The sequence below is a fragment of the Lytechinus variegatus genome, chromosome 7 (genome assembly GCF_018143015.1).
Source record: "Lytechinus variegatus isolate NC3 chromosome 7, Lvar_3.0, whole genome shotgun sequence".
Classification (NCBI taxonomy): Eukaryota; Metazoa; Echinodermata; class Echinoidea; order Temnopleuroida; family Toxopneustidae; genus Lytechinus; species Lytechinus variegatus.
The window spans coordinates 7,690,610-7,712,629 of record NC_054746.1 but is presented as its reverse complement, the minus strand read 5'-3'; the positions used below and the strand labels follow the sequence as shown (position 1 = coordinate 7,712,629).

Genomic DNA, 22,020 nt, shown 5'->3' with positions numbered 1-22,020 from the left:
AAGGAAAGTTGGCAGATCTGAACTTGTCAGACGAAGATGTTAATCAAACTCGTCCCGGGTCCTATCCTTTACTTTCTTCACAAAAAAAATAGACTACTTTTACCAAATAAACCCAAACTTATTATGGTCCGAATAATTCTGTTGTACAGATAATTCACTGGCCTTGCCATCTTGACTGCTAAAAGTCTCAAGAGCTTAATCTATAAAGAACAACATACGCAGTATTTCAATTCATTTCTTTTAATTCAACAATTCAATTATTACATGAAATATTGCATGCACCAATGTTCCATTGCTTGGAATGTTTCTTACAAATAATAACAAACTTTGGCAAAGAATAACAACATAATTAGACCGAAAAATACCGGCAAGTCTTACGGCAATCTAGAAATAAAAAATTTCCACCTTTGGCATTAATCATGCCATCATATTTTATGTATATGATGAACACTCAAGGTAATGCTTCCGACATCTCCTTTTTCCAAGTGAGGCTGAGATGCAGGTTCAATTCAAAACTGCCAAATGGAAAATCATCACATTGCAATAGTTTATTATGGAATCACTACATCAATATAGATAGTATCCTCTGACCATCTTTTTTTCAAATCGTCAATCTCCACTTGCATCGTAACATCCAAGAGGGAAACAGCCATGATTTCATGTACAGAATCTACCCTGAATGTCAAAGTGTGAAAGAGAGACTCGAGATATATAAGTGAGGGAAGAAAAAAATATGCAGGGTCTCGGGACGATATCTACCCAAAAATGATCAAAAGAGCCCTAAAAAAAAGATAATCCCCAGAAAATACCCATCGTAATGCTTAGCCAATGTTGCAATATTAGGCAGTAGGTTGTCAAGAGTAGCAATAAAAAATCATAAATAAAAAAATGCCTGAAGGCTGAAGTTGCGACATAAAATCAGAGGTCCAACCGTCACAGTTTAGAGAAGGGGAGCCCTCGAGTTCTATGTTAGGATATTGGAGTCTTCATCAAGTCCTTGTTCATCAAGTAGTTGTTGCTCTTCAAATAATTCTCCTTCAGTCGGTGAGGGGGTTGTCGACTCCCCGGTTGGCTTGGAAGGTGGTGGTGATGGCAGAGATGTTGACGGTGATGGTGGTGATAACGACGATATCGATGGCGATGACTCTGGTGATGATGGAGATGACTCTGGTGATGGTAGTGATGATGATGGCGATGATGATGGCAAAGGTGATGACGGTTGAGATGATAGAGGCTCTGATGACGTTAGTTGAGATGGTAGTGACGATGATGACGATAATGGTGATGGGGGCAAGGTGTCCTGGTTTGAAGAGAGCGATGATGAAGATGGATGTATCTCTGAGGAATCAGCGGATGGCTCTGATGATGAGGAGGAGGATGATGTCGCTCCTGAGAACCACCTTGGTGTTATTGAGTATTTCACAGCCTCCCAAAAAGACTTTCCCGTCTCTTCTTTCAGGTTAGGGTCTGTGATGATATTGAAGGTCACATCCTTTCCTGAAATGAAAACAACAAAATACATGTAGTTTTCTAGATATTATTCCAACAATATATTTAAATGTGTTAGTACAATCGCACACCTTTTTACAATTATAAAGAAAAAGATGCCGTATTAAAGAGCTATTCATACTTACCTGTAAATTTCAAATATAAGATGTAGAAGGGAAAAGTAATGTTTCTTTCATCAAAATATCTTAATATACAGTCCAGTAAAGTAGAAAAATATTTTGAGTGATTTCATAATACTAGAAATGTCAGCAATATTTGTAACATACATCCAATCCCAGCCTTTTCAATTACATTAATGTTCTACTTTTTTAAGAATACAGAATGTATTGATATAATCTTCATTAGATGTAAACATATTTCATCAGAATTTGTAACTAAATCTATAACCTTGATTCTGATTGGCTGCTGAGCCCTTACCATAATCATCACCATATTAATGCCAAAAGTTGAGTTTTTATGGAACAGGGCCCAGGGGAAAATAGAGAATGTGATCGACTATGTTTACATCTCATTAAGATGGAAGTAGCATTACAAATTTCCAACAGCCCTAAAAAATGCAGTTTGGGTAAAGCATTGGTGTATGCCTTAATAACCATCATGATGAGAAAATTTCTTCACAATATCCATGATATGGTCGTGAGGAAAAGTTTCATTGAGGTATTGATAAATTGTTTGCACCCTGACCAAGACTCCTTTTTCTTTTTACACAGATATTAAAATAAGCAACCGTTCTCTGTATAAAAACTTGAAGAAAATCTGTTGTACTTAACAACACAAAGTGCAGTAGTTGAGATGAGACTGTCTCATTTTTTTTCTTCTGGGTATTCATATTCTATCACTTTACACTAGAACATGTTCTCATCTAATGAAGATTACATACACATTACCTAGTACTTCCCCCACAAGGAATGAAGAAACGGTAATTTACCTAGTTTGGTTGCCTGTTTCACAACAGCCTGCGACTGGAGCACATCAGCGAAGAAAAGCGCTGCTGCGGCCTTGAGGTCGTCGTGCTTGAATACGGCTGTGATAAGACCCCTGGCTGCTTTCTGAGACTCTGGATCGGACAGGATGAGAACCACCACTGCCTTGAGCGCTGCCGTAGTCTCGGGATCATGGATGGCGAGGAGCAGGACCTGTTTGATGGTTGATGCCAGGAGCCGTCTGTTCTGTGGGTCCTCCAGAATGCTTGAGATGTAATCTGTTGTAGCTTTTCTAGTCTCTGGGCTGTTCAATACCTAAATTGGTGCATGGATAAAAATGAAATGATAGAAAGTGGAATATTAGCATGACATCCAATAATTTCTTTCCATGGCTTCCTAAAAGGAAAGTGGTGCCATTGGCAGGTGCCAAATCAATCTGCATCACGGAAAATAAAGATGGCAATTTCTATCAAGTCTGATTCAAATTAGAAGAAATTCTTCAATAATACTATGTAAGTGAATTGTTAACCATGGATCAAAGGAACGAATTACCCTTTAGTCAAACTTTTGCAGCAAGGTTGATAATGTCTTGTAATTGTAAAGAGTAATACATCTTATCACATGTTTAAGAGGCTTCTCTCTCTAAGCAATAGGCAAAAATATGTTTTGGATTTCAGGCGAAAATCATAACTTATTATAATTATGATTTTCTTTTAGACATATGAATGTTAAGATACCATAAATTAGCCCCTCCCTCTATCTCAGTCCTTTAACAAAATTTGATCAAATTGTGATGATTGAACTCTTGAATTACATGCAGCACGGCCAAGGCCAATTGTATACCTGCTTGATAAATTGCGTAGCTAGACGGTGCATGTTTTCATCATGTAGGAGTGTCTGAAGGAGAGACTTGGCAAACTCCTCTGCCTTCATGGCCACATGCTCATGCTCCAGAGATCGTGAGGCTACTTGCGATACTTCCACAGCAACGTTTTCTCTGATAGGATCCCGCAGTATGTACACCATCAGACCTGGAATGGAGAGAAAAAAAATTACCTGGATTTTATTCAAATCATTGTCAAAGGTTTTTCACGAGTCACAAGTAACATTGATTAATTCCTTTAGTGTTTTCTGGCATATTTTATCATTTTCTGTTACAAATAATCCTGCTCTCATTAATCGAGGCTACATCATTGAGACAAGATTGTTGCATCACCACGACTCAAAATTTATCATTGTAAAACCTTATATCACTGCAAAAAAAAAAACAATGTTTGTCCATGGACCCATCCATGAAGGATTATTCTGTTACTAGGGCCGTGCTGAGCATTGTCACAGCACCCCGGTAACAATAGATAATCCTCCGTGGATAGGTCCATGCGTTAGTCACTGTTTTTGTAGGGGGCCCGACGTAGACTACGGTACATTGAACATTTAATCTAAACTTAGACCCCTTATCTCCATGATCTAATTACCTATGATGATGAAAACTCCTACTCCAATACGAATAGTCGAGTATCCGTGAAATCTGAGTGAGTTCTCTAGCTTTTTCAGCTGGTGAAGGACAGATCTGTGGTCTTGGTCATCCTTCACTGGTTGGCCTGATGATGACTGTGTTGACGCAGGATTAGATGACAAGAATCTGGTGGAACTAAAATTCCTATAAAGACAAACATTTGCCAATCTTACTTGAAGGAATTTCAATTTGAGATGATGTTGCCTCCAAGGGCAAGACAGTGGAATTGTTGAGAAACAGTTTTCTGACTTTAATGTTTGTGATGAGGAATCATGGGCCCACCTTGCCCTTGATGTTTGTTGAAAATGGGATAAAACATACGACGTTGTGAATCTAACACTCAACTCGGTTCTCACACGGGAGCTGTGCAATGAATCAAGCAGGATCCTTGGAGAGGAATACCCCGACGAGCGCCAGGCGGGAGCGATGCCCAGGCCCGCGTTGCCTGACGTTAGTGGGAATGCGACTGAAGAGCTGACCGGAAAGGGGTGGTGGTTGCCAAAGGCTCTAAAATTGATACTTTTTCGACAAAAAGAAATAACAAAACCATTTCTAAAATAACCAGCAAATGAAAATACATTCATCTTCATATAACCAATAGATTGTTTCAGCGAAAAAAGCGGTAATGGAGCAATAATCCAACAAGTTCAGTCCCAAGTCCATGCAGTCCATGCATGCAGACTTCAGAACGACGGCATTCATTTCGGTATGGCGTCTTTGAGTGTTTAGCAGACGACGACAAACGCGAGCCTGTTAAAGGCGCTGAGAGACGTACCGGGTACGGTACTCAGCTCCGTCCATCCACCGGGCGCATTCGGCGACCGTCCATCCACGGTCACCGGGCGCATTCGGCGACACACGTGTGTGCTATTGGTGCTATGCATGCCTGCAATTTCGCTGATATTCAGTTAAAGACCTCGGCACTTGAAGAAAAGTGGTCAGTGTCCCTATTCCTGTGAGCTTGTGACATCGAATAAGAATGCAGAAATGCCAGGAACGCATTTTAGATGAATTTGAAACGGTAAGATTCTACTTTTTTTTCTTATTATTTTAAAGATTTCAAGCGCCAAGTGAAGAGTAAATTTTTGAAAGACTAATTCGTTTACTTTTATAAACGTCGTCTATGTAATTGTAATGTATATGCGGTATCTATATGGACCCACATGTTTCTATTCACGTTTTAACCAAGTGGGCCAGTAAAAGACGTCGATGATATAAATGATGACTGGGATCACATCATACTGTTAAAGTAGTCTAAGCTAGTCTTGCATTGAGGACTCCTTGATGTACTTCTTCGTGAAGAAGTATACCAGTATGTCAAAATATTAAAAAGACATCATCATGGAGACCTCAAGACAAAGAAAAGTAAAGCTAGATAAGTGTAAAAATGGTAATGGTTGTAATTTGTCATTGTGAATGTGAGATCATCGCGATTCTGGGCCTAAGTTGTGTGGTCTGCAGTGTTGTCTGTGTCAGTCTCGGCTCTGAACAGCCAGAGCTCAGAGGAAAGTCTGAAACGAGAAAGAGAGAGGACAGTTGAGAATCAAGATCTTAATTATTTCGACATGTATTGTTACTAGACTAAGTCAAATTTCTAGTAAAACATTTTTTAAATTTCTCCTCGTACACAGATGGCTCGCAATCGAACGTGCAGCTGCCAAGGGGGGGGGGTCGCAATGCAAAGAAACCCTGATGGGGATCTTTGATTTTTCACTTTATTCTAAATGATTGCATAAAAAAATACCCTAATACTACTAAATGGAAAGTTGATTATTCTGTTTTGGCCTCAAATGCACCAAAACGGGAAAAAAAATAACTTGAAAAGGAAAAAAAAAGCAGTGACTTATTTTGAGTTCAACTAACATATTTTATGATACACAAACATATTATGGCTGTATGAAAAAACTTCTGGGTGGAAACCATCTATTGGCAATCAGATCATCCCTTCTAATATCTGGTAGGATTGATTGTTGATCGTACGCAAGCGGCAAAATTTTTTTGCTCTTGACTTTATTAGTTGAGGTAATGCAGTCGCATTTCAAAAAGAAGAAAACAAACAAGCTTAAATACTTTTGTGTCTGTTTGGGTTGAAAGTGATCATGCATTTGACCTATGTGCTCCTTTAAATTTCATGGTTGTCTATCTTACCTTGATTTAGCTTAAAAACTACAGCCGTGGGATCATTGCATGCACTGACGGCATGCAGGGCTCCACAAACCTCAGCTCTTTGCACAAAGTTAATCAATCCCCTGGGAGTGGAGGATGTGCATACATTGTGTGCGGGAATGACTGCTTAAATCCGATGACCGGGGTAATAATATATCTGTAAAGTGCTTAGAGATGTCATTCCGATGTATTAAGCGCTTTATAAAAGCGGATTATTAAAATAAACAATCATAAACATGATGATAGTTACGTTTTCATAAATCATCCACAGGTAAAAAAGAGAGAGCATGAACTCCAAGTCAAAAAAGAAGAGCTGTTGCTTATGAGAAAAGTGCATGGTGAAGACATCAAAGAAAGGGAGAGGATTATCACCGCAGCCAGAGAGAATCAACCTGGTGTACAAGGAAAGAAAATGTAAGATTTTAAGTTTGTTCTTTGGCCTGCTAATACAATAAAAAATGTTAATGAGAATGACCCACTCTTCCTTATCTGGAGTCGAGATAGTCATGATGATGTAGGATGAAAATGTAATATTTCAACATGTTTCTTGGTTTGCTTAATACAATGTAATTGTTATGTGAATTACCCAATCTGTCTGTCAGGTGATAAGCAGTTCTAGATGAATATCAAGGGTTATTCTGTGTCTTTGTTATTTTTCTTTCTTCAAGAAAACACCAATGGACACCTTGGAAAATGGAAAAAAATGCATTGTAGGTTTATATGGGCATTATTAACAATTTATTGTAGAAATTAATATACTGAACGAGACCCTTTTATTTTTAGTTTTGGACTGAACGTCACATTTTGACCATTTTTCCCCATCAAGATATATGCCCTAATGGTAATATACATTTAGAATTTTTTTTTGTTTTTATTTTGTGTACACTCCAATATCCCATTTTCTATATTTCTTTCAGGTTTGATGAAGTATTTAGACTTGTTGATAGCTGCTATCATCTACAGCTCTTGATTTGTGAACTCGAAGAACAACTTGCATTTGCAAAAGATTTGTGTGAAGAAAAGGACAGTATTTCTTTACTTAAAGGTATAGTAGCTGTGAGATGTATTCAGTGAATAGTAATTTGCTATTTAATTTCAATCAACTAAGAACCATTTCTCCATGTGATAAGGCTATAGAATGCAGATTAGCATATGCATTAATGCTGATTTGTCAGTGATCATGTAAAGCTCTTAGAAATGCAAAATATTAAAGGGATGGTCCAGGCTGGAGATATAAATATTTCAATAAATAGAGTAAAATTCAATTAACAAAATGCTGAAAATTTGATCAAAATCAGATAACAAATAAAAAAGTTATTGAATTTTAAAGATTTGCATTATTCCGGTGAAACAGTTCTAGGCATGTCTTCATGAATATTCATGAGGTGGGCTGATGATGTTATATCCCCACTTGTTCTTTTATATTTTATTGTATGAAATTAGGTTTATTCGAAATATTTCTACCATGAGCTAAAACAATTGGATTGGCAACTAATTAAGTGCATTAGTTATTCATTGCCGCAACTTATTTCATCATAATGGAGACACAACATTTACACATATGAAAAAATGTATCAGTTATGTTTGCATGTAATAACATAAGAAAAAGAAAGTGGGGATATGACATCAGCCCAGCTAGTGAATATTCATGATGATGTGCATATAACTCTTTTCACAAAATATTGACAATCTTTCATATTCAATAACTTTGTTATTTGTTGTCCGATTTTGATGAAATTTCAGCATTTTTGCTCAGTGAATTTTATTCTTTTTTGATAAATATTTTCAGCCTAGACCATCCCTTTAAGCGTTGTATAAATGTAACTATTTCTATCAATGGTTCAGTTCCCATAGAGTAACCAATACTGTTTTAATACTCACTTGGCCACTTAGCCTAATTCTCATTTTGTCCATTGCTAGTTTGCCTAATTTTGTTTTTGTCTATGTATTATATTTTGCTTTATCAAATGAAAATTTGGTTCGTAATTAGTTTTTCTATAAACCCTTTAGACCAAGAGGTACTAGACCAAGTGGATAATAGACAAAATGGGTATAGCCTAATAATGATAATAGCGCCATCTATCCAGAAATAATCTATTCCGAGGCGCATTATTTATTATTATTACCCTGGCTTTAGCTCGAGCTGCCTTTCAGCGCTCATTGCATTCAAGGAATTAATCCTGCCTGATACCTATTCACCTCACCTGGGTTAAGTGCAGCACAATGTGGATAAAGTTCTTGTTGAAGGAAAATACGCCATGGCTGGGATACGAACCCACAGCCCTCTGTTTCCAAGTCAGAAGAGTAATCCACTGGGCCACAACGCTCCACTGCTACCGGTATATAGAAATATGACAAAATGGTAATTTGCTAAATGGCAATTAGACTAAATGGGTAGTAGACAAACTAGTTATAAACAAACTAGGATAAGATCATGTGGGATGAGACAAAACAGAAAAAGCAAGTAGTGGGTGAACTGTAGACAAAGCAGCAAATAACTTATTAATATTCTAATCTTTTTAACTCCTTCCTGAATTTCCAATTTTGTATTTTGCAGGTCTAACTGAAGCCCAAGATGCTCCTGAAAATATGGACCCATCAAGCATGCTATATGCCTGGTATCAACAGATGAAGAAACATGTTCAGGATAGGATTAGCCAACAGTGTAAGATCACGTTCTTAATATGCTTTTCTTGTGGTATCATAGAATATTTTAAGATCGTTGTCTGGCCACTAGAGGAGAAGTAGCCTGTTACATGAAAAGAAGCTATTAAAGGTCAAGTCCACCTCAGAAAAATGTTGATTTGAATCAATAGAGAAAAATCAGACAAGTACAATGGTGAAAATTTCATCAAAATCGGATGTAAAATAAGAAAGTTATGACATTTCAAAGTTTCACTTATTTTCAACAAAATAGTTATATAAACGAGCCAGTTACATCCAAATGAGATAGTCGATGATGTCACTCAGTCACTATTTCCTTTGTTTTTTTTATTGTTTGAATTATACAATATTTCAATTTTTACGAATTTGACAAAGCACAAAATGTTAAAATAATGGAATTACATGTGTTCAGTGAGGAATGAAACTTCATTTCACATGACAATGACGAGAAAATAAAAATAATTCACATTTCATATAATAAATTACAAAAGAAATAGTGAGTGAGTGACATCATCGACTCTCTCATTTGGATGTAACTGGCTCGTTCATATAACTATTTTGTTGAAAATAAGCGAAACTTTAAAATGCCATAACTTTCTTATTTTACATCCGATTTTGATGAAATTTTTTAGTGTTATTCTTGTTGAATTTTTCTCTTTTTATTCACATCAAGTTTTTGTTGGGGTGGACTTGTCCTTTAATAAGATGATGATATTGTTTTGGGACTATTGACTGAATATGGTGTGACTACTGACAAATCTGTACAACCTTTTCAAGAGTGTTTGTTTATACTTGGTAATTTGTATGTTTGCTTTTATTTCTGTTTGAAACTTCAAATAATACAATACAAAATGTCTTTACATATAAAGTATACAAAAATATTCCATAATATAGAATAAAACACTATAATCTTATCATATAAGTAATGTAAAAACACAAATGTAAAGTATAAACTTTTCTTTTGAAAAATTTTTGTTATCAATGAACACTGAAGTCTGCACCACCTGACTGACCTGAGCTTACATACTCATTTTAGTGAAATGTTTTATGTTCGTGAACTAGCTGATGGGATAGTGTAAAAAATAAAAGTCAAGCAGGATCACGAAATTTTTGTGATATTTTCGGTTAAAATCTGATCAATTTTTTCCATGTATAATTATATTCATGTATGTAGACCACTGTGTGGATGAAGATTATTTCTACAATGTCAGACTGCCCTCAGACAACCAAGGAAGAGAAGGAAGGTGTGCGCCAACAAGATTGACCTTTTTGACAAGACACAGCGGCTACTGCCTTCATCTCACTATAGAAGAAACTAGGTAAATAACAAATTTAAAACAAAAGAGTTTGTTAAACATGAAACAAATACAATGCATTGTGTGCAGGAATGACTGATTGAATCCGATGATCGGGGTAATAATCTGTAAGCACGTATTGTATTGTTATTTTTATAGAAAAGTGTTCATAGTATAATTGCTGTTTCCATTGCACACAGGTCCACAGATGGGATTCAATCCACTCCCCACTATGCTTTCACATCGGACATCCACCTTGAAGGGTTAGAGTTGAAAGGTCAAGAGTACCTAGGAAGGGGTCGTACTGCCCAAGATTTCATCATGGAAGTTGTGTGGCCATTAATGGATGAAAATATCTCTCTGTGAGAATGCCTCCACCGTTTGATGGAAAATTCAACAAGCGTACTCGACGGTCGTACGAGGGAGCATTTTATGAAACGTGTAATTTTCACTGAATGCTGTTGAAAGCTACTGCAAAATCCTTGCTTCTGATTGGTGGAGAGCAAATTGGTCAGTGAAAATCACCAACTAAAATATCACTGACAAAACCTGCAGAGGAGTTGGAAGACAGAACTGCGCTTCCAGAGTTCCACCGAGATGGCCCTTCAATAAGTAAAGTGAGGGCCATCTGATATGGCCATATGAATAAAGATAAGATATTTGTATAGCACACTTATCCACCTTGTCAGGTGCTCAAGGCATTCCGTTATTACCTCGGCCATTGCTCACAGCTTTTTTTTTTTTTTAGGAATTCATGCCGGTTCCCATTTACCCCACCTAGGTTGAGTGCAGCACATTGTGGATTAATTTCATGCTGAAGGAAATTGTGCCATACCCACGATCCTCTGTTTCAAAGTCCGGAGACTAATCCATAATGCTCCAAACCAACCTGTGTGCTATCCATGTCAAGAGGTTTACCATCATGCTAAAAGATAATTCATGAAACTCACCCGAGGACTGGCAGCAAACGCATGGCAGAAGCAATTTGTTCTCTCTGCAGATCAGTTGCTAAACATACTGTTTTTCTAACATATCACAATATGTTGAGGGAAATCATGATTGAGATCACAGTCAAGATGAGGTTGGTATCTAAGTTTGAACAGATTTGGTTTAATTGCGATAAAAGCCAAGTCTGTGATGCATTAGCGGTGTTGCTCATCCATTGATGCAACAAGGACCTAATCATCTTGGGTGTTGATCCTTCAACATTGGGGGTTCGGTGCCAAATGCACTAATCATTCACCAAAGCGAGAAACAGTTACAAAACACAGTTCCAAATGTGCGATGTATTTACAACGTTTAAATGCAGATCACCTCTTGCGGCTACCTCACGTGTGTGTGTGTGTATGCAATTCAGCTAGTGGTAATTCAGCAAGTGTATTCAGCAAGTGGTTTGAATGAAAACAATAAAGAAAATGAATACAAGAATTAAGATACTGGTACTTAATTATAAAAATTTTAGTAAATATAAAAGTAAACAGTTAATACAATTTATATACAACTCATATCAATGCATATAATAGTTGACTGTTATCAACACATTGGAATAAAATCCTAATTATTCATATCTCCGACTTAATTTGGGAAACATATCATGGTAAATGTCAATAACCTGAAGCTGTGGAATTATTGTTTAAGTCAAATAAAATAACCCATAAACGCGTAATAATATGATTATAACTCACTAACAACGGAGAAGAGTATTCAATTAATACCTAATACACTAGTTGTGATAAACTGATATATTACTGCTGAAACAATTCTTATATGTAAAGATAATATGAAATAACTCACCAACTGTTAGATCCCTATTAACAATAGCTTAATCAGGATTGCTCTCTTTAAAAGTCTAACCTCTCCTCTTAAGAGTGACTTCGAACACAATTAATAATGCTCCTGCTTGAACCCAGTATAAAAAGTGCGCCTTGGAATAGAATATTTCTAGATAGATGGCGCTATATAAATGCCTATTATTATTATTATTATTAAATGCATCTTCTTTCACACAGAGAATTATGGGAAAGTTACACCCTTTGGCCACTGCGCTGGTCATCGAATCTGTCACTACCTAAACTTATTTATACCCGATTAGACACTGTTATATCCTTCTTATGAATATTCATGAGTATTCTAGATAAACGATTGGTCAATTCATGATCATGTGACAAAGTATAATTTCAATTTTTCAGGAAAACACATCCTTGCAAATAGCTCCGTATAGTTTTCTTCCACTCCGTGTATTTTTCGATATACTTTCATGGGCAGTACTGCGCATGCTCATGCTCGATATATTCTCTCAACATTGAACTGTGCATGCTCCCTGAACCAATCTGAAAAAAAAAAGTGGAATTGGGTCTAGAAGACTAGATTATCATGCAAAAAATATAATTCCGATGGCCGTTCATACAGGATCCTTAAATTTGGAATAAACATACCTAACAAGGTGAGTCAAGATCCGATACTAATTTTCAAAAATTAGAGCATATATTTAGCCTGCGCATATTTATTTACATCTTGATACTTGAGTGCAACTGCGCAACGGCCCACACAGCACAGCGGACCTCTCATTAAGTGTAGTCGGGTAGAAGCTGCGCGCAACTTTCCAGAAAATATCATAAGCGGCAAAGATGCCTATTAAAGTAACAACAATGAATATAAACAATAAAACATAGCAAACATCTTGGAAATGAGAAATATATTGAAATAAACATTAAGAAGACATAAACAAAGACGATAATAAAAATTAAATAATCAACTCGTTTTTTCACGCCAATAATCATTGACATACCCTAAAATTGATTATAACCAACACAAATAAAAGACAGTGTATTTTATGTGATAAGAGAAGGTTGGAAATGCATCAAGTTGCATGCAATTTACACAAAAAAGAATTTCATTGAATGATGGCCGCGCACATGCAGGAGTAGATGAGCTCTATACATGTACCACACTCATCTTGAGCAGTGTTATGCTCACTGCTTTCAAGCAGGCAAAGCTTGGTTATAGGATGCTTGTAAAACCTTGGTCCAACCTTCTGCCTGGTGAAGCTTGCCATCGCTTCCGGGGTGTACCTCCGAGACTTTGCCAATGGCCCACTGTCCCCTTGTCGTAATCTTGTCCTCCTTAAAGTTCCTGACTGAATGAAGCCTTTTTGTCTGTTCTGTAGCAGCGGCAGATATTCACGACGCCATCGTTTCCAGAAGAGATCAGCTAGATAATGACATTGTCGCCATCTGCGACGGTAGTATTGATCATCTTTCGTAAAGATGCCTGGAGGTAAGCAGTGTGGTTGCTTCATCATCAGAAGATGATTTGGAGTAAGCGGCCCCAAGTCATTTGGATCTTGCCTGATATTGGTCAGAGATCTCAAGTTAAGAATCCCTTGGACCTCTACTAGTGTCGCCACTAGGATCGTATCGTTCACAAGTTCTTCTCCAAGAATACTCTTTAATATCTTCCTCACAGACCTTATAAGCTGTTTCCACACCCTGCCCATGTGACTTGCAAGAGTGGTGAACTGCCACTTGATATTCTTCTGATCCAGAAACTCTGCTACCTTCTGTTTCAAAATGTGAAGATTCTCACATAGTTCACATTCAGCACCCTTGAAGTTTTTTCTGTTGTCACTACAAATTTTCTCTGGCCTCCCTCTCCTACCCATGAATCTTCTTAGCACATGTGAATACAAATCAGTATCGACAGTGTGAGCCACTTCAAGGTAAACTGCCCTGCTTGCAAGGCACATGAAGATACATCCATATCTCTTCACTGTTTTCCGCCCTTCCTGAACATGGAATGGCCTGAAATAATCAATGCCAACACAAGAAAAGGGTGGTTTGGCAGGTGTGACTGTCTTTAGGCTACCGGTAATCTGCCATGAACTGTTGCCCCCTGGCAGCATTCCTGTTCTTACATCTGTAACACCTGTCAATTGTTTTGCGTACTGTAGCTCCACCATTAATGATCCAGAACCGCTCTCTCAAGGAGTTCATGAAGCACCTGCACCACAATGTCCCACCAATATGTGATGATGAATGATGAGCCGCTTGGTGACATGGAATGTCAACTTGGAATGATCACTGGGTGTTTGCCATCATATTGTACTGGTGCATTAGCAAGTCTTCCACCAACGGCAACACTCCATCTACCATGACAGGATTAACCTTCGCTAAGCTAAGACCAGAGGTCTTCTTAGCACTCCCATTAACAACTATCAGCTCATCAGGGAACTCTTTCGCCTGAACGTACTTAACAATAGCCACTTCAGCCTCCTGCAGCTCTGCATGAAAAAGCACGATGTCAGTGCATGGCTCTTTGTTTTCTGACCTCTTCAAGCAAAGGTACTCAAGAATCGCCTGATCTAGGCAACGCCCTTTTGGAGTGGCATTCCAGGAGATCATCCTGTCACTACTAACAAAGTTGCTCTTTGCTATCTTCTTCACTTCAGGGTCCCTTTGAAGTTCTTGCATCAATTGAGCTAGATGCAAGGGTTTAGGTCATCGATCCTGTTTCTTCCACAGAAAATCAGGCCCATTAAGCCATCTTGCTTCGGAAATCAGTTCACCTGCAGACAAGCCTCTAGTACCCTCATCTGCAGAATTCAACATTGTGTCTACATATCGCCACTGCGCAACATCAGTTGCAGCAAGAATCTTAGATACATGATTAGCCACAAATGTATGAAAGCGCCTACTCTCATTTTGAATATAATGATGTAGAATATGTCCAGTAAGTGGTTGTGGCTATTGGCAGCTTCAACTCATTCTAGATTGTCTGGCCAAGCAAGACTGCAAGAACAGCTCTTGAGAGCTTTAGATGCTTGCCTTGTCTTCCCCATAACAAAGGCACAGTGAACCTTTCCTTCTGCTTCCTCTGTATGGAGATAGGCCACTGCTGCATACGTTCTCTGGGAAGCATGGCAGAAGACTAGTAAGTCGTGTATTGACGTCTCTGCACTTGTCTTTAGTTACAGACACCGTTGAATCTGCAGTCCGTTCTGCCAGAGCTTCCATCGAACTTGGCCAGCTTCACCAACAACTTGATCCCATCTTAGGCCTTCTTTGCAAACATCCTGCAAGTGCACAACTGGGGCTACAAATCCGAGATGATCATATAAACTGGTTACCGAGGATTTACCTTAAAAGTGAAGATGTCAGCTTCAGTGTTCCAAGATACCCCAAGAGTCCGCTCCATTGGAGGATTATCAAAGTCGAGGTCAACTACAGATGCTGCTTGCTCAGAAGGAGGGATATTGTCAATGATATCATAGTCATCACTGACCCACTTCGTGAGTCCAAATCCTCCAGCTGACAGCACCTTAGGTGATAGGTCTATAGCATCTTGTCGTGTTGCAACAGACACAAGGCAGTCATCTACGTAAGTTATCTTTCACTGCCTTCATTACTTCCTCGAGCCCCACTCCGCCATTTTCCTTGGCAGCCTTCCTCAATGCAAAAGCTGGACAACTTGGAGAGGAAGTGGTACCAAACAAGTGAACCAACATCTTGTAGGTCCTTAGTGTCTTAGACAAGTCTCCATTAGGCCACCAGAGAAATGGCAGGGCATCACTGTATTTGGGTGCTACCTTCACCTGGTGAAACATTGCTTCAATGTTGGCCATCAAGGCAACCCTTTCTTCTCTGAATCTTGTCAAGACACCAACTAGGTTAATATTGTAATCAGGTCCTTGGAGTAGCTGGTTGTTCATGGATGTGCCACGGCTCATCAAAGACTACTCGTACCTCACCTTTCTGTGGATGGACAACTGGATGGTGAGGCATGTACCATGTCTTTCCTGAATGACATGTACTATCCACATCAGATACTTCTTGAGCATAGCCTTTCCCGCCACAGTTTCTGTATACTTCTCATGCATCACTTGGTCCTTAGCCAAGCGCCTCTGTATTGATCGCATCCGTCAAAGTGACATCCGGATGATGCTAGGGCAATCCAATCTCTTAGTGCCCATCAATGTTTTTGGCCTAGCTGTTTCTTTGAAGATCACTTCAGCTCGCTGATGTTCTACTGACAGCCCCCGTTTACCCTCATGGCGGTGCTCTCCAAAGTCTTCCGAGCAAGCCATCACTCATAATTGTATGAGTGAACCCTGACCTCTGTTTATTTTGGTGGAAGTTTGGTCCTAGTAGGGTCCATCTGAATACTGTACGCATATCATATGGTTCTCCCTTCTTAGCTTGTCTATCTTAATTCAAAATGCTTCTGGAATATGCCCTTAAATGAGGAGCATTACTTCATTGGAATAGATTTGAGGGATGGTGATGTCACCATCAGAAATCGGCAATTTCTCGACTGTCCACACCCCTCCTTAGTCAATGCATTCAGCTTCCTTAATTCCAGAGACTGAGAGGTTGATCTCTGTACCGCTCATCTCCTTGTTCTCCTGGATAATAGTAGACAAATTAAATCTTTTCTTGTCACCTTTTATACCAAGTTTCTGGGCAAGCCTCTCGTCACAAAGTGAGACATCACTTCCACTATCAAGCAGAGCCCAAGTTTTGACTTCTCGACCACGATTTCTTATCTTAACAGGGGTAATTCTCAGACAGACCTTAATTACTGATGCAGCCAGACTGGTAGCCGATCAACGAGTAATAACAAATGTCGAAGTGTCACTTGATTCGTAACATAAACTTGTGTGTGAACACGACTTGAATGTCATGCTTGAACACTGCTTAAGCTTATATGACATACATGTGAATACAACCAGTCACACGTAAATGTTGACTATTGTGTGTGTTAACCAGGCATGTGTGTGTGGACCACGTGCTGTGTGTGAGTGTGCCACTTGTCAACTGTGGTGAGTTGGAAGCTTCTTTTTACTCCCTGTATGCCCAGTTCCTCGACTAGTTTCTTGTCACACAGCGAGACATCACTTCCTTGGTCCAAGAGTGCCCACGTGAAAATGTCCTTGTCTTTGCCCCTGACCTTCACAGGAACAGCTCTCAGGCACACCTTCTTTCAGGAAGACACACTATGGCATTGACCTGCTTCTGTTACGTCACTTGCTGGTTCAGGTGGAATCTCTTCCCTTTCACCGGCCGCAGTTTACCTGGAGCTTGGTTTTGTGGAGGAATGAAGAACAGTATGATGCTTCTTCTGGCATCCTTCTCTCCTGCACCTACCTTCGCTGGTGCAGTTCTTCGCCATGTGTGATGGCAGGAGGCAGTTGAAACATACCCTCACCTTTTGTGCCAGCTGGAACCTGTCTTCATAGGGCTTTTGCTTGAAGACCTTGCAAGCACTCGGCCTATGATCATCAGAACAGCAGGGGCACTTGTTGCTTGGCCTGCTATCCTGTCCTGGCGTCTGCTGTTTTTTGGCTTTTACCTTGCGTTGTCAGGGTGGTGCCCTTTCTCTTAGAATACAACTTTGAAGATTGAGTTTTCTCCTTCGTGGAGGACCGTCCAACATTTTGGCCAAACATACTGTTGGCCGGCTTAGCGGCCTTCTCCACGAAGGTTGTCTTTACTGTGTGCTTGCTTGGCCCACTCTGACTGGAGATGGATGGGGAGAAGCTGTTGAATCTTGAGTAAGTTATTTGAGTTATTGAAATTTGCCATATAACCCATTTGACTTAGAACCATCTGACATCTTTGCATGTCCCTATTGAATGACCACATCCCAATTCCATCATTAGACTTTACTTGGGGGCGATTTAGGACATTCTTTAGATGGTCCTTGGCTACCAAGTAAGGTTGTCCAAACTGTTCCCTAAGTATTCTTTTGGCTTCTAGGTACCCAAGGTCCCCACCCCTTAAAACACAATTCTCACTACTGCTCCTTGCTACCCCTGAGCAGTATTGAAAAAGATACATCAACCTTGTCCTATTATCTGCAATCTTTCCATCTATATTGATTTCAAAGTTGTTAATAAATTACTGGTAATCTATTGGTTCACTATCAGATTTCATCAGATCAGGCTTGGGGAGATTTACAGATAGATCCAAGTTTCAAGTTTCAAATTTATTAACGATCCTTCAAATAAAACCCCGAAGGGGTGTACAAGGATACAACAAATGAAATAACATAACCTCTGAGGCAGCCCACTCATACCTTCCACACTGGAGCATGAGGTCGATGTGGAATCAAGCAATGATAGTCATAGTGGAGAGGTCATGTGTGGGTGGGCTCAGGGTCCATTGTTTTTATAAATTGGGGTTATGACCCCGATGCCCCATATGTCAGGTACTACACCAGTATTTAACACAATATTAAATAATTTAGTGAGTATTGGGGAAATAACATCAGAAGTATCTATAATAAATTCATTCACTATACCATCAATACCACAAGCTTTATTCCTTTTTAACTTTTTAATTGCGTTCTTTACTTCATTGAGAGTAAAATCATTATTGATAGGATTTTCAAGACCACAAAACTCTGGAGGGTTAGTGTTACCTGAAGATTGATTAAGTTCCTTAAAAGAATTAACAAGGTCTATAAAGCTGGCTTCTAATGATGGTTTAAGGTTATATGCCTTGTCTTTAAGAATATTCCAGTATTCATTGGGCTTACTACATTTTAGATTACGCAGTTTATTATTGAGCTCATTATAATAAGTTGTTTTTTATATTTTTTACATAAGCGATTCATTTTGAGTTTATTATATTCAGACTTTGATCTGATGAAGGTATTTCTGGCATTGCGATATTTTTTCCTCAATTTATTGCAAGAATGATTAAACCAGGGTTGCTTAAAATGCTCAATTCTGGCATTATGTGAATAGCAGTTGGAAATTTTAGCTGAATTCAGTAGGAGATTATTGATAGAATTAGTAACTTCATTAATAGCATTATCATCCACTACTGATAAATTTTCAAGAAAGGAATTAAGATGTTGTTCTATGAGAAGGGTAGCTTCAGCATTGAGATTTTCAATTATTTTAATTCTATGTTCGGGTTTCAATTTAGGTCGGGTAATTTTATTTGACGTGATGCCAATATCAGAAACACCTTCACCATCAGCATTATCAGAATTAATAACATCATGCTCATTACATTTAAGTTTAAACACTGCATGAACCAGGTTGTGTGCATCAGAAAATAGCGGTTCAAAATCCAGTATTTCAAAGGTGGCTAGTCTGCATATTATTTCAGGGGACAAAATAAAATAGTCAACAATACTTGAGTTTTTACAGGTAAATTTACCATCACAGTCACCTCTTAATCTACCGTTAGCAATAAAAAGATTATTGTTTTTACATAATTCAATGAGTCTATGACCATACCTGTTTGTTTTCTTTTGCATACACTTTCTGTTAGTTTCAATGCCCAGGGCATCTAGATTAACAATGCTATTTAAATTTTCCAGGATGGGGAGGGATTGCAAATAATCAACATTAAAATTAGTTTCAGATTTGTCACTTACATCAACATAGTCGGACAGTTCACCACACCAGGCGTTGAAATCGCCACATAAACAAACTGGAATTTTGTCTTTGTTTACTGGGTTAGCCAGCCTCAGAATATCTTCCTCAAGTGAATCAAATAAATCAATACTAGAAAAATGTGATGATTCCGGTGGGATATAAATCACTCCTAATAGAAATTGGTTACCAATAAGGACTTTATCAAACAGAAGCCATAAACAGTGGTCATTATCAGAATTCAAAACAGTTATATGATTATAGATACTATTTCTAACAAAAACTCCGACACCACCTGACTTGTGTTTGAATTTTGAACGATTTTGAGCAATAAACCTATAGTTAGGAACACAAATATTAGGTAGGTCAAATTTATCCAATTTAGTTTCAACAATTGCAAATATATCATTATTAGTAATGTCATTAACAAAATCTGGGATATTCAGTTTGTTAACGAGTCCTCCAACGTTAAGTAGGGAAACGTTTACTTTGGCTGATGTGAAATAGGGGTGGTCGAGAGAGACATTAACGGTAATGTGATCATTTGCGTTATTTAGGGTTCGGATATTGATATTAGCAACAGTAGAGACAGTACAGGCAGGTTCGGTTGGCTCAGTAGGTTCATATATACAAGATCGTTGGACAGGATGATCCCGCCTCTCTGCAAGACCCTATTTGTTACTAGGCATCTCCAGGCCAAGCTTTACGTAATCAACACTGTCGACACCAATCTTGAAGAGGTCATCTGCTGTCTCAATGACAACTAGTCGCTTGTCCCTCGGGTTGCAGAACAATTTCCCGTTTCTGCTGTTGATCCTCTTGACATTGGGTAGTGATTTGGCGTATGAAAGCAGTTTGTAGCGGAGGGTAGTGAGGTCCTCGTTGATGTAGACCGAATCTTTGCAAGCAGGGACGTCTTTCAATCTTCTACGATTCTTTATCGGCTCGTCCTTTCGCATCCGGTTGGTGAAGCGACAGATGACTGCCCGTGGTTTTCCATGTTTAGGTTTCCCCACTCTATGAATGGCCGAGATATCTTGGCGAGATAAAGCGACGCCAATTTCAGCAGCGAGCTTTACCATTTTGTCAGCCAGATCCTCACTCTCCTCTTCAGCAAACTCAGAAACTTTTATGTTCTCCCTTCTTGTGTATTGTTCGATGTTGTCAATCTCATACTTTGTGAGGCGCCTGTGTGTGTCCAGAGAATCTTGAACTTGTTGGAGGTCAGCTCGTACCTCTTGGATAGGGTCTAGTTTTTCGTTGATTTTCGTCAGCATCTTTTCAAAAGCAGTTTCAATGAGTTTGTTGAGGACTGGGACCATCATATCCACTGTTTCCATCACTATTTGTTTAGAGGAGCTTGGGCTAGAAGGAAGCTGAGCAGAGGCTCCATCTGAAGCATCAAGTAGGGACCGAGTGATCGCATCCCTATCATTATCACTCATCACGGGGGCTGACATGGGGTCTTGATCGTGACCAGGGTCGAGGTTCATCATCGGATTCGGGTACGTGTCATCAGTACCAGACCCACTTGTCTTTTGTTTCTTCATCTCTCTGCGGGGAGTATTAGTGTTAGAGTGAGTGACATTACTGTAACGATCCCTCTTTTGGTTTGAGCTAGACATTGCGAACTGTTAACCACAAACGGTTACCCACAGGCTACACGTAGAGGCGCAAAATGTTTACACGAAGTTAGTGCAGTGTATATTTTTTTATGGAGACGAAGAGCGGGGGTTGTCAACGTGGCTGGGCTTCACGATCCGAGCAAAACGTGCGGGTACTGTACGTGGTCGGCCGCGTGGTTTCTGCTATACTGCTAGTGTTAATGCACAGAGCTGAATCAGCCGCAAATTTGTAAGACCAAAATAACTCGAAGTAGATCACAACCACTTACGGGGACAGGTAAAGAAAGTCACAATGGCGAAGGTAGTAGAATAATTGCAAGGATAGCATCCAATTATAAGAAAAAACTTTTGATGGAAACCGTTATTATCCGTCCAACTCCAGCGTCAGCGCAGAGCCGTTTACTCGTCAAACCGCCATCATCAGATTTCAGTCTGTGTGTCTGAGTCCAGGTCCTGAAAGAGCTGAGGTAAATCAAGTCCCTGTTGTTACGTGGGCTGATTCCTCCACAGCTCCCACGTACCCTCCTAGGATCCTGATCTCCATTTAGAAACTCATGAACTCCTAGAAAACAAACCACGCTGTGTCAAATGGTTTTAAAACACTGTTTATTATTTACAAATTTACACATGACGTCCGATTCCGACTAACAAGTCCGTTGTTCACCTGTGGCCATTACTAACTCCACTAGTCTGTCCTCAAGACTTATACGTGTATTATTATCTCGTCACACCTTTGCTACATTTTGATTGGTCTGCCATACTGGGGCATTAGGGTTCTGATTAGACAGACCTGTGTTATCTTTAGCTACACCTTCAGTTAGTCGCTCTTCCTTGTTTGGTTCCTTATTTACACTATGTGGTACATGAATTATATCATTAACATCATAGTCATTTACCTTTAGCTCAACTTCACTATCAATATCTTCTAAGAGCTGAG

The 22,020-nt window shown here is 39.0% G+C and overlaps 2 protein-coding genes across 2 annotated transcripts; one reads left to right on the top strand and one right to left on the bottom strand.

Annotated features, from left to right (window-relative positions):
* Positions 1-228: 228 nt before the first annotated feature.
* On the bottom strand, positions 229-4,717 carry LOC121418347. Its single transcript, XM_041612160.1, has 4 exons — positions 3,908-4,717; positions 3,276-3,463; positions 2,438-2,747; positions 229-1,497 (listed from the first exon to the last, which is right to left on the bottom strand). Exons 1-4 carry the CDS (start codon positions 4,536-4,538, stop codon positions 965-967), a joined length of 1,662 nt encoding a protein of 553 aa, XP_041468094.1. The 5' UTR covers positions 4,539-4,717; the 3' UTR covers positions 229-964.
* A 30-nt stretch (positions 4,718-4,747) lies between these two features.
* Positions 4,748-12,201, top strand: LOC121418345. The gene is made up of 6 exons (XM_041612159.1): positions 4,748-4,969; positions 6,386-6,528; positions 7,032-7,159; positions 8,672-8,779; positions 9,953-10,097; positions 10,274-12,201. Exons 1-6 carry the CDS (start codon positions 4,928-4,930, stop codon positions 10,437-10,439), a joined length of 732 nt encoding a protein of 243 aa, XP_041468093.1. The 5' UTR covers positions 4,748-4,927; the 3' UTR covers positions 10,440-12,201.
* The last annotated feature ends 9,819 nt before the right edge of the window (positions 12,202-22,020 follow it).

Bases quoted from the DNA above. Each gene is read 5' to 3' on its own strand.
- LOC121418345 (XM_041612159.1), top strand. From the start codon at position 4,928: ATGCAGAAATGCCAGGAACGCATTTTAGATGAATTTGAAACG. The intron at 8,780-9,952 runs GTAAGATCACGT...TCATGTATGTAG, and splicing joins GGATAGGATTAGCCAACAGT to ACCACTGTGTGGATGAAGAT. The intron at 10,098-10,273 runs GTAAATAACAAA...CATTGCACACAG, and splicing joins CTCACTATAGAAGAAACTAG to GTCCACAGATGGGATTCAAT.
- LOC121418347 (XM_041612160.1), bottom strand. From the start codon at position 4,538: ATGAAGATGAATGTATTTTCATTTGCTGGTTATTTTAGAAATGGTTTT. The intron at 3,464-3,907 runs GTAATTAGATCA...TCTCCATTCCAG, and splicing joins AGGAGTTTTCATCATCATAG to GTCTGATGGTGTACATACTG. The intron at 2,748-3,275 runs GTATACAATTGG...GCACCAATTTAG, and splicing joins CTACGCAATTTATCAAGCAG to GTATTGAACAGCCCAGAGAC.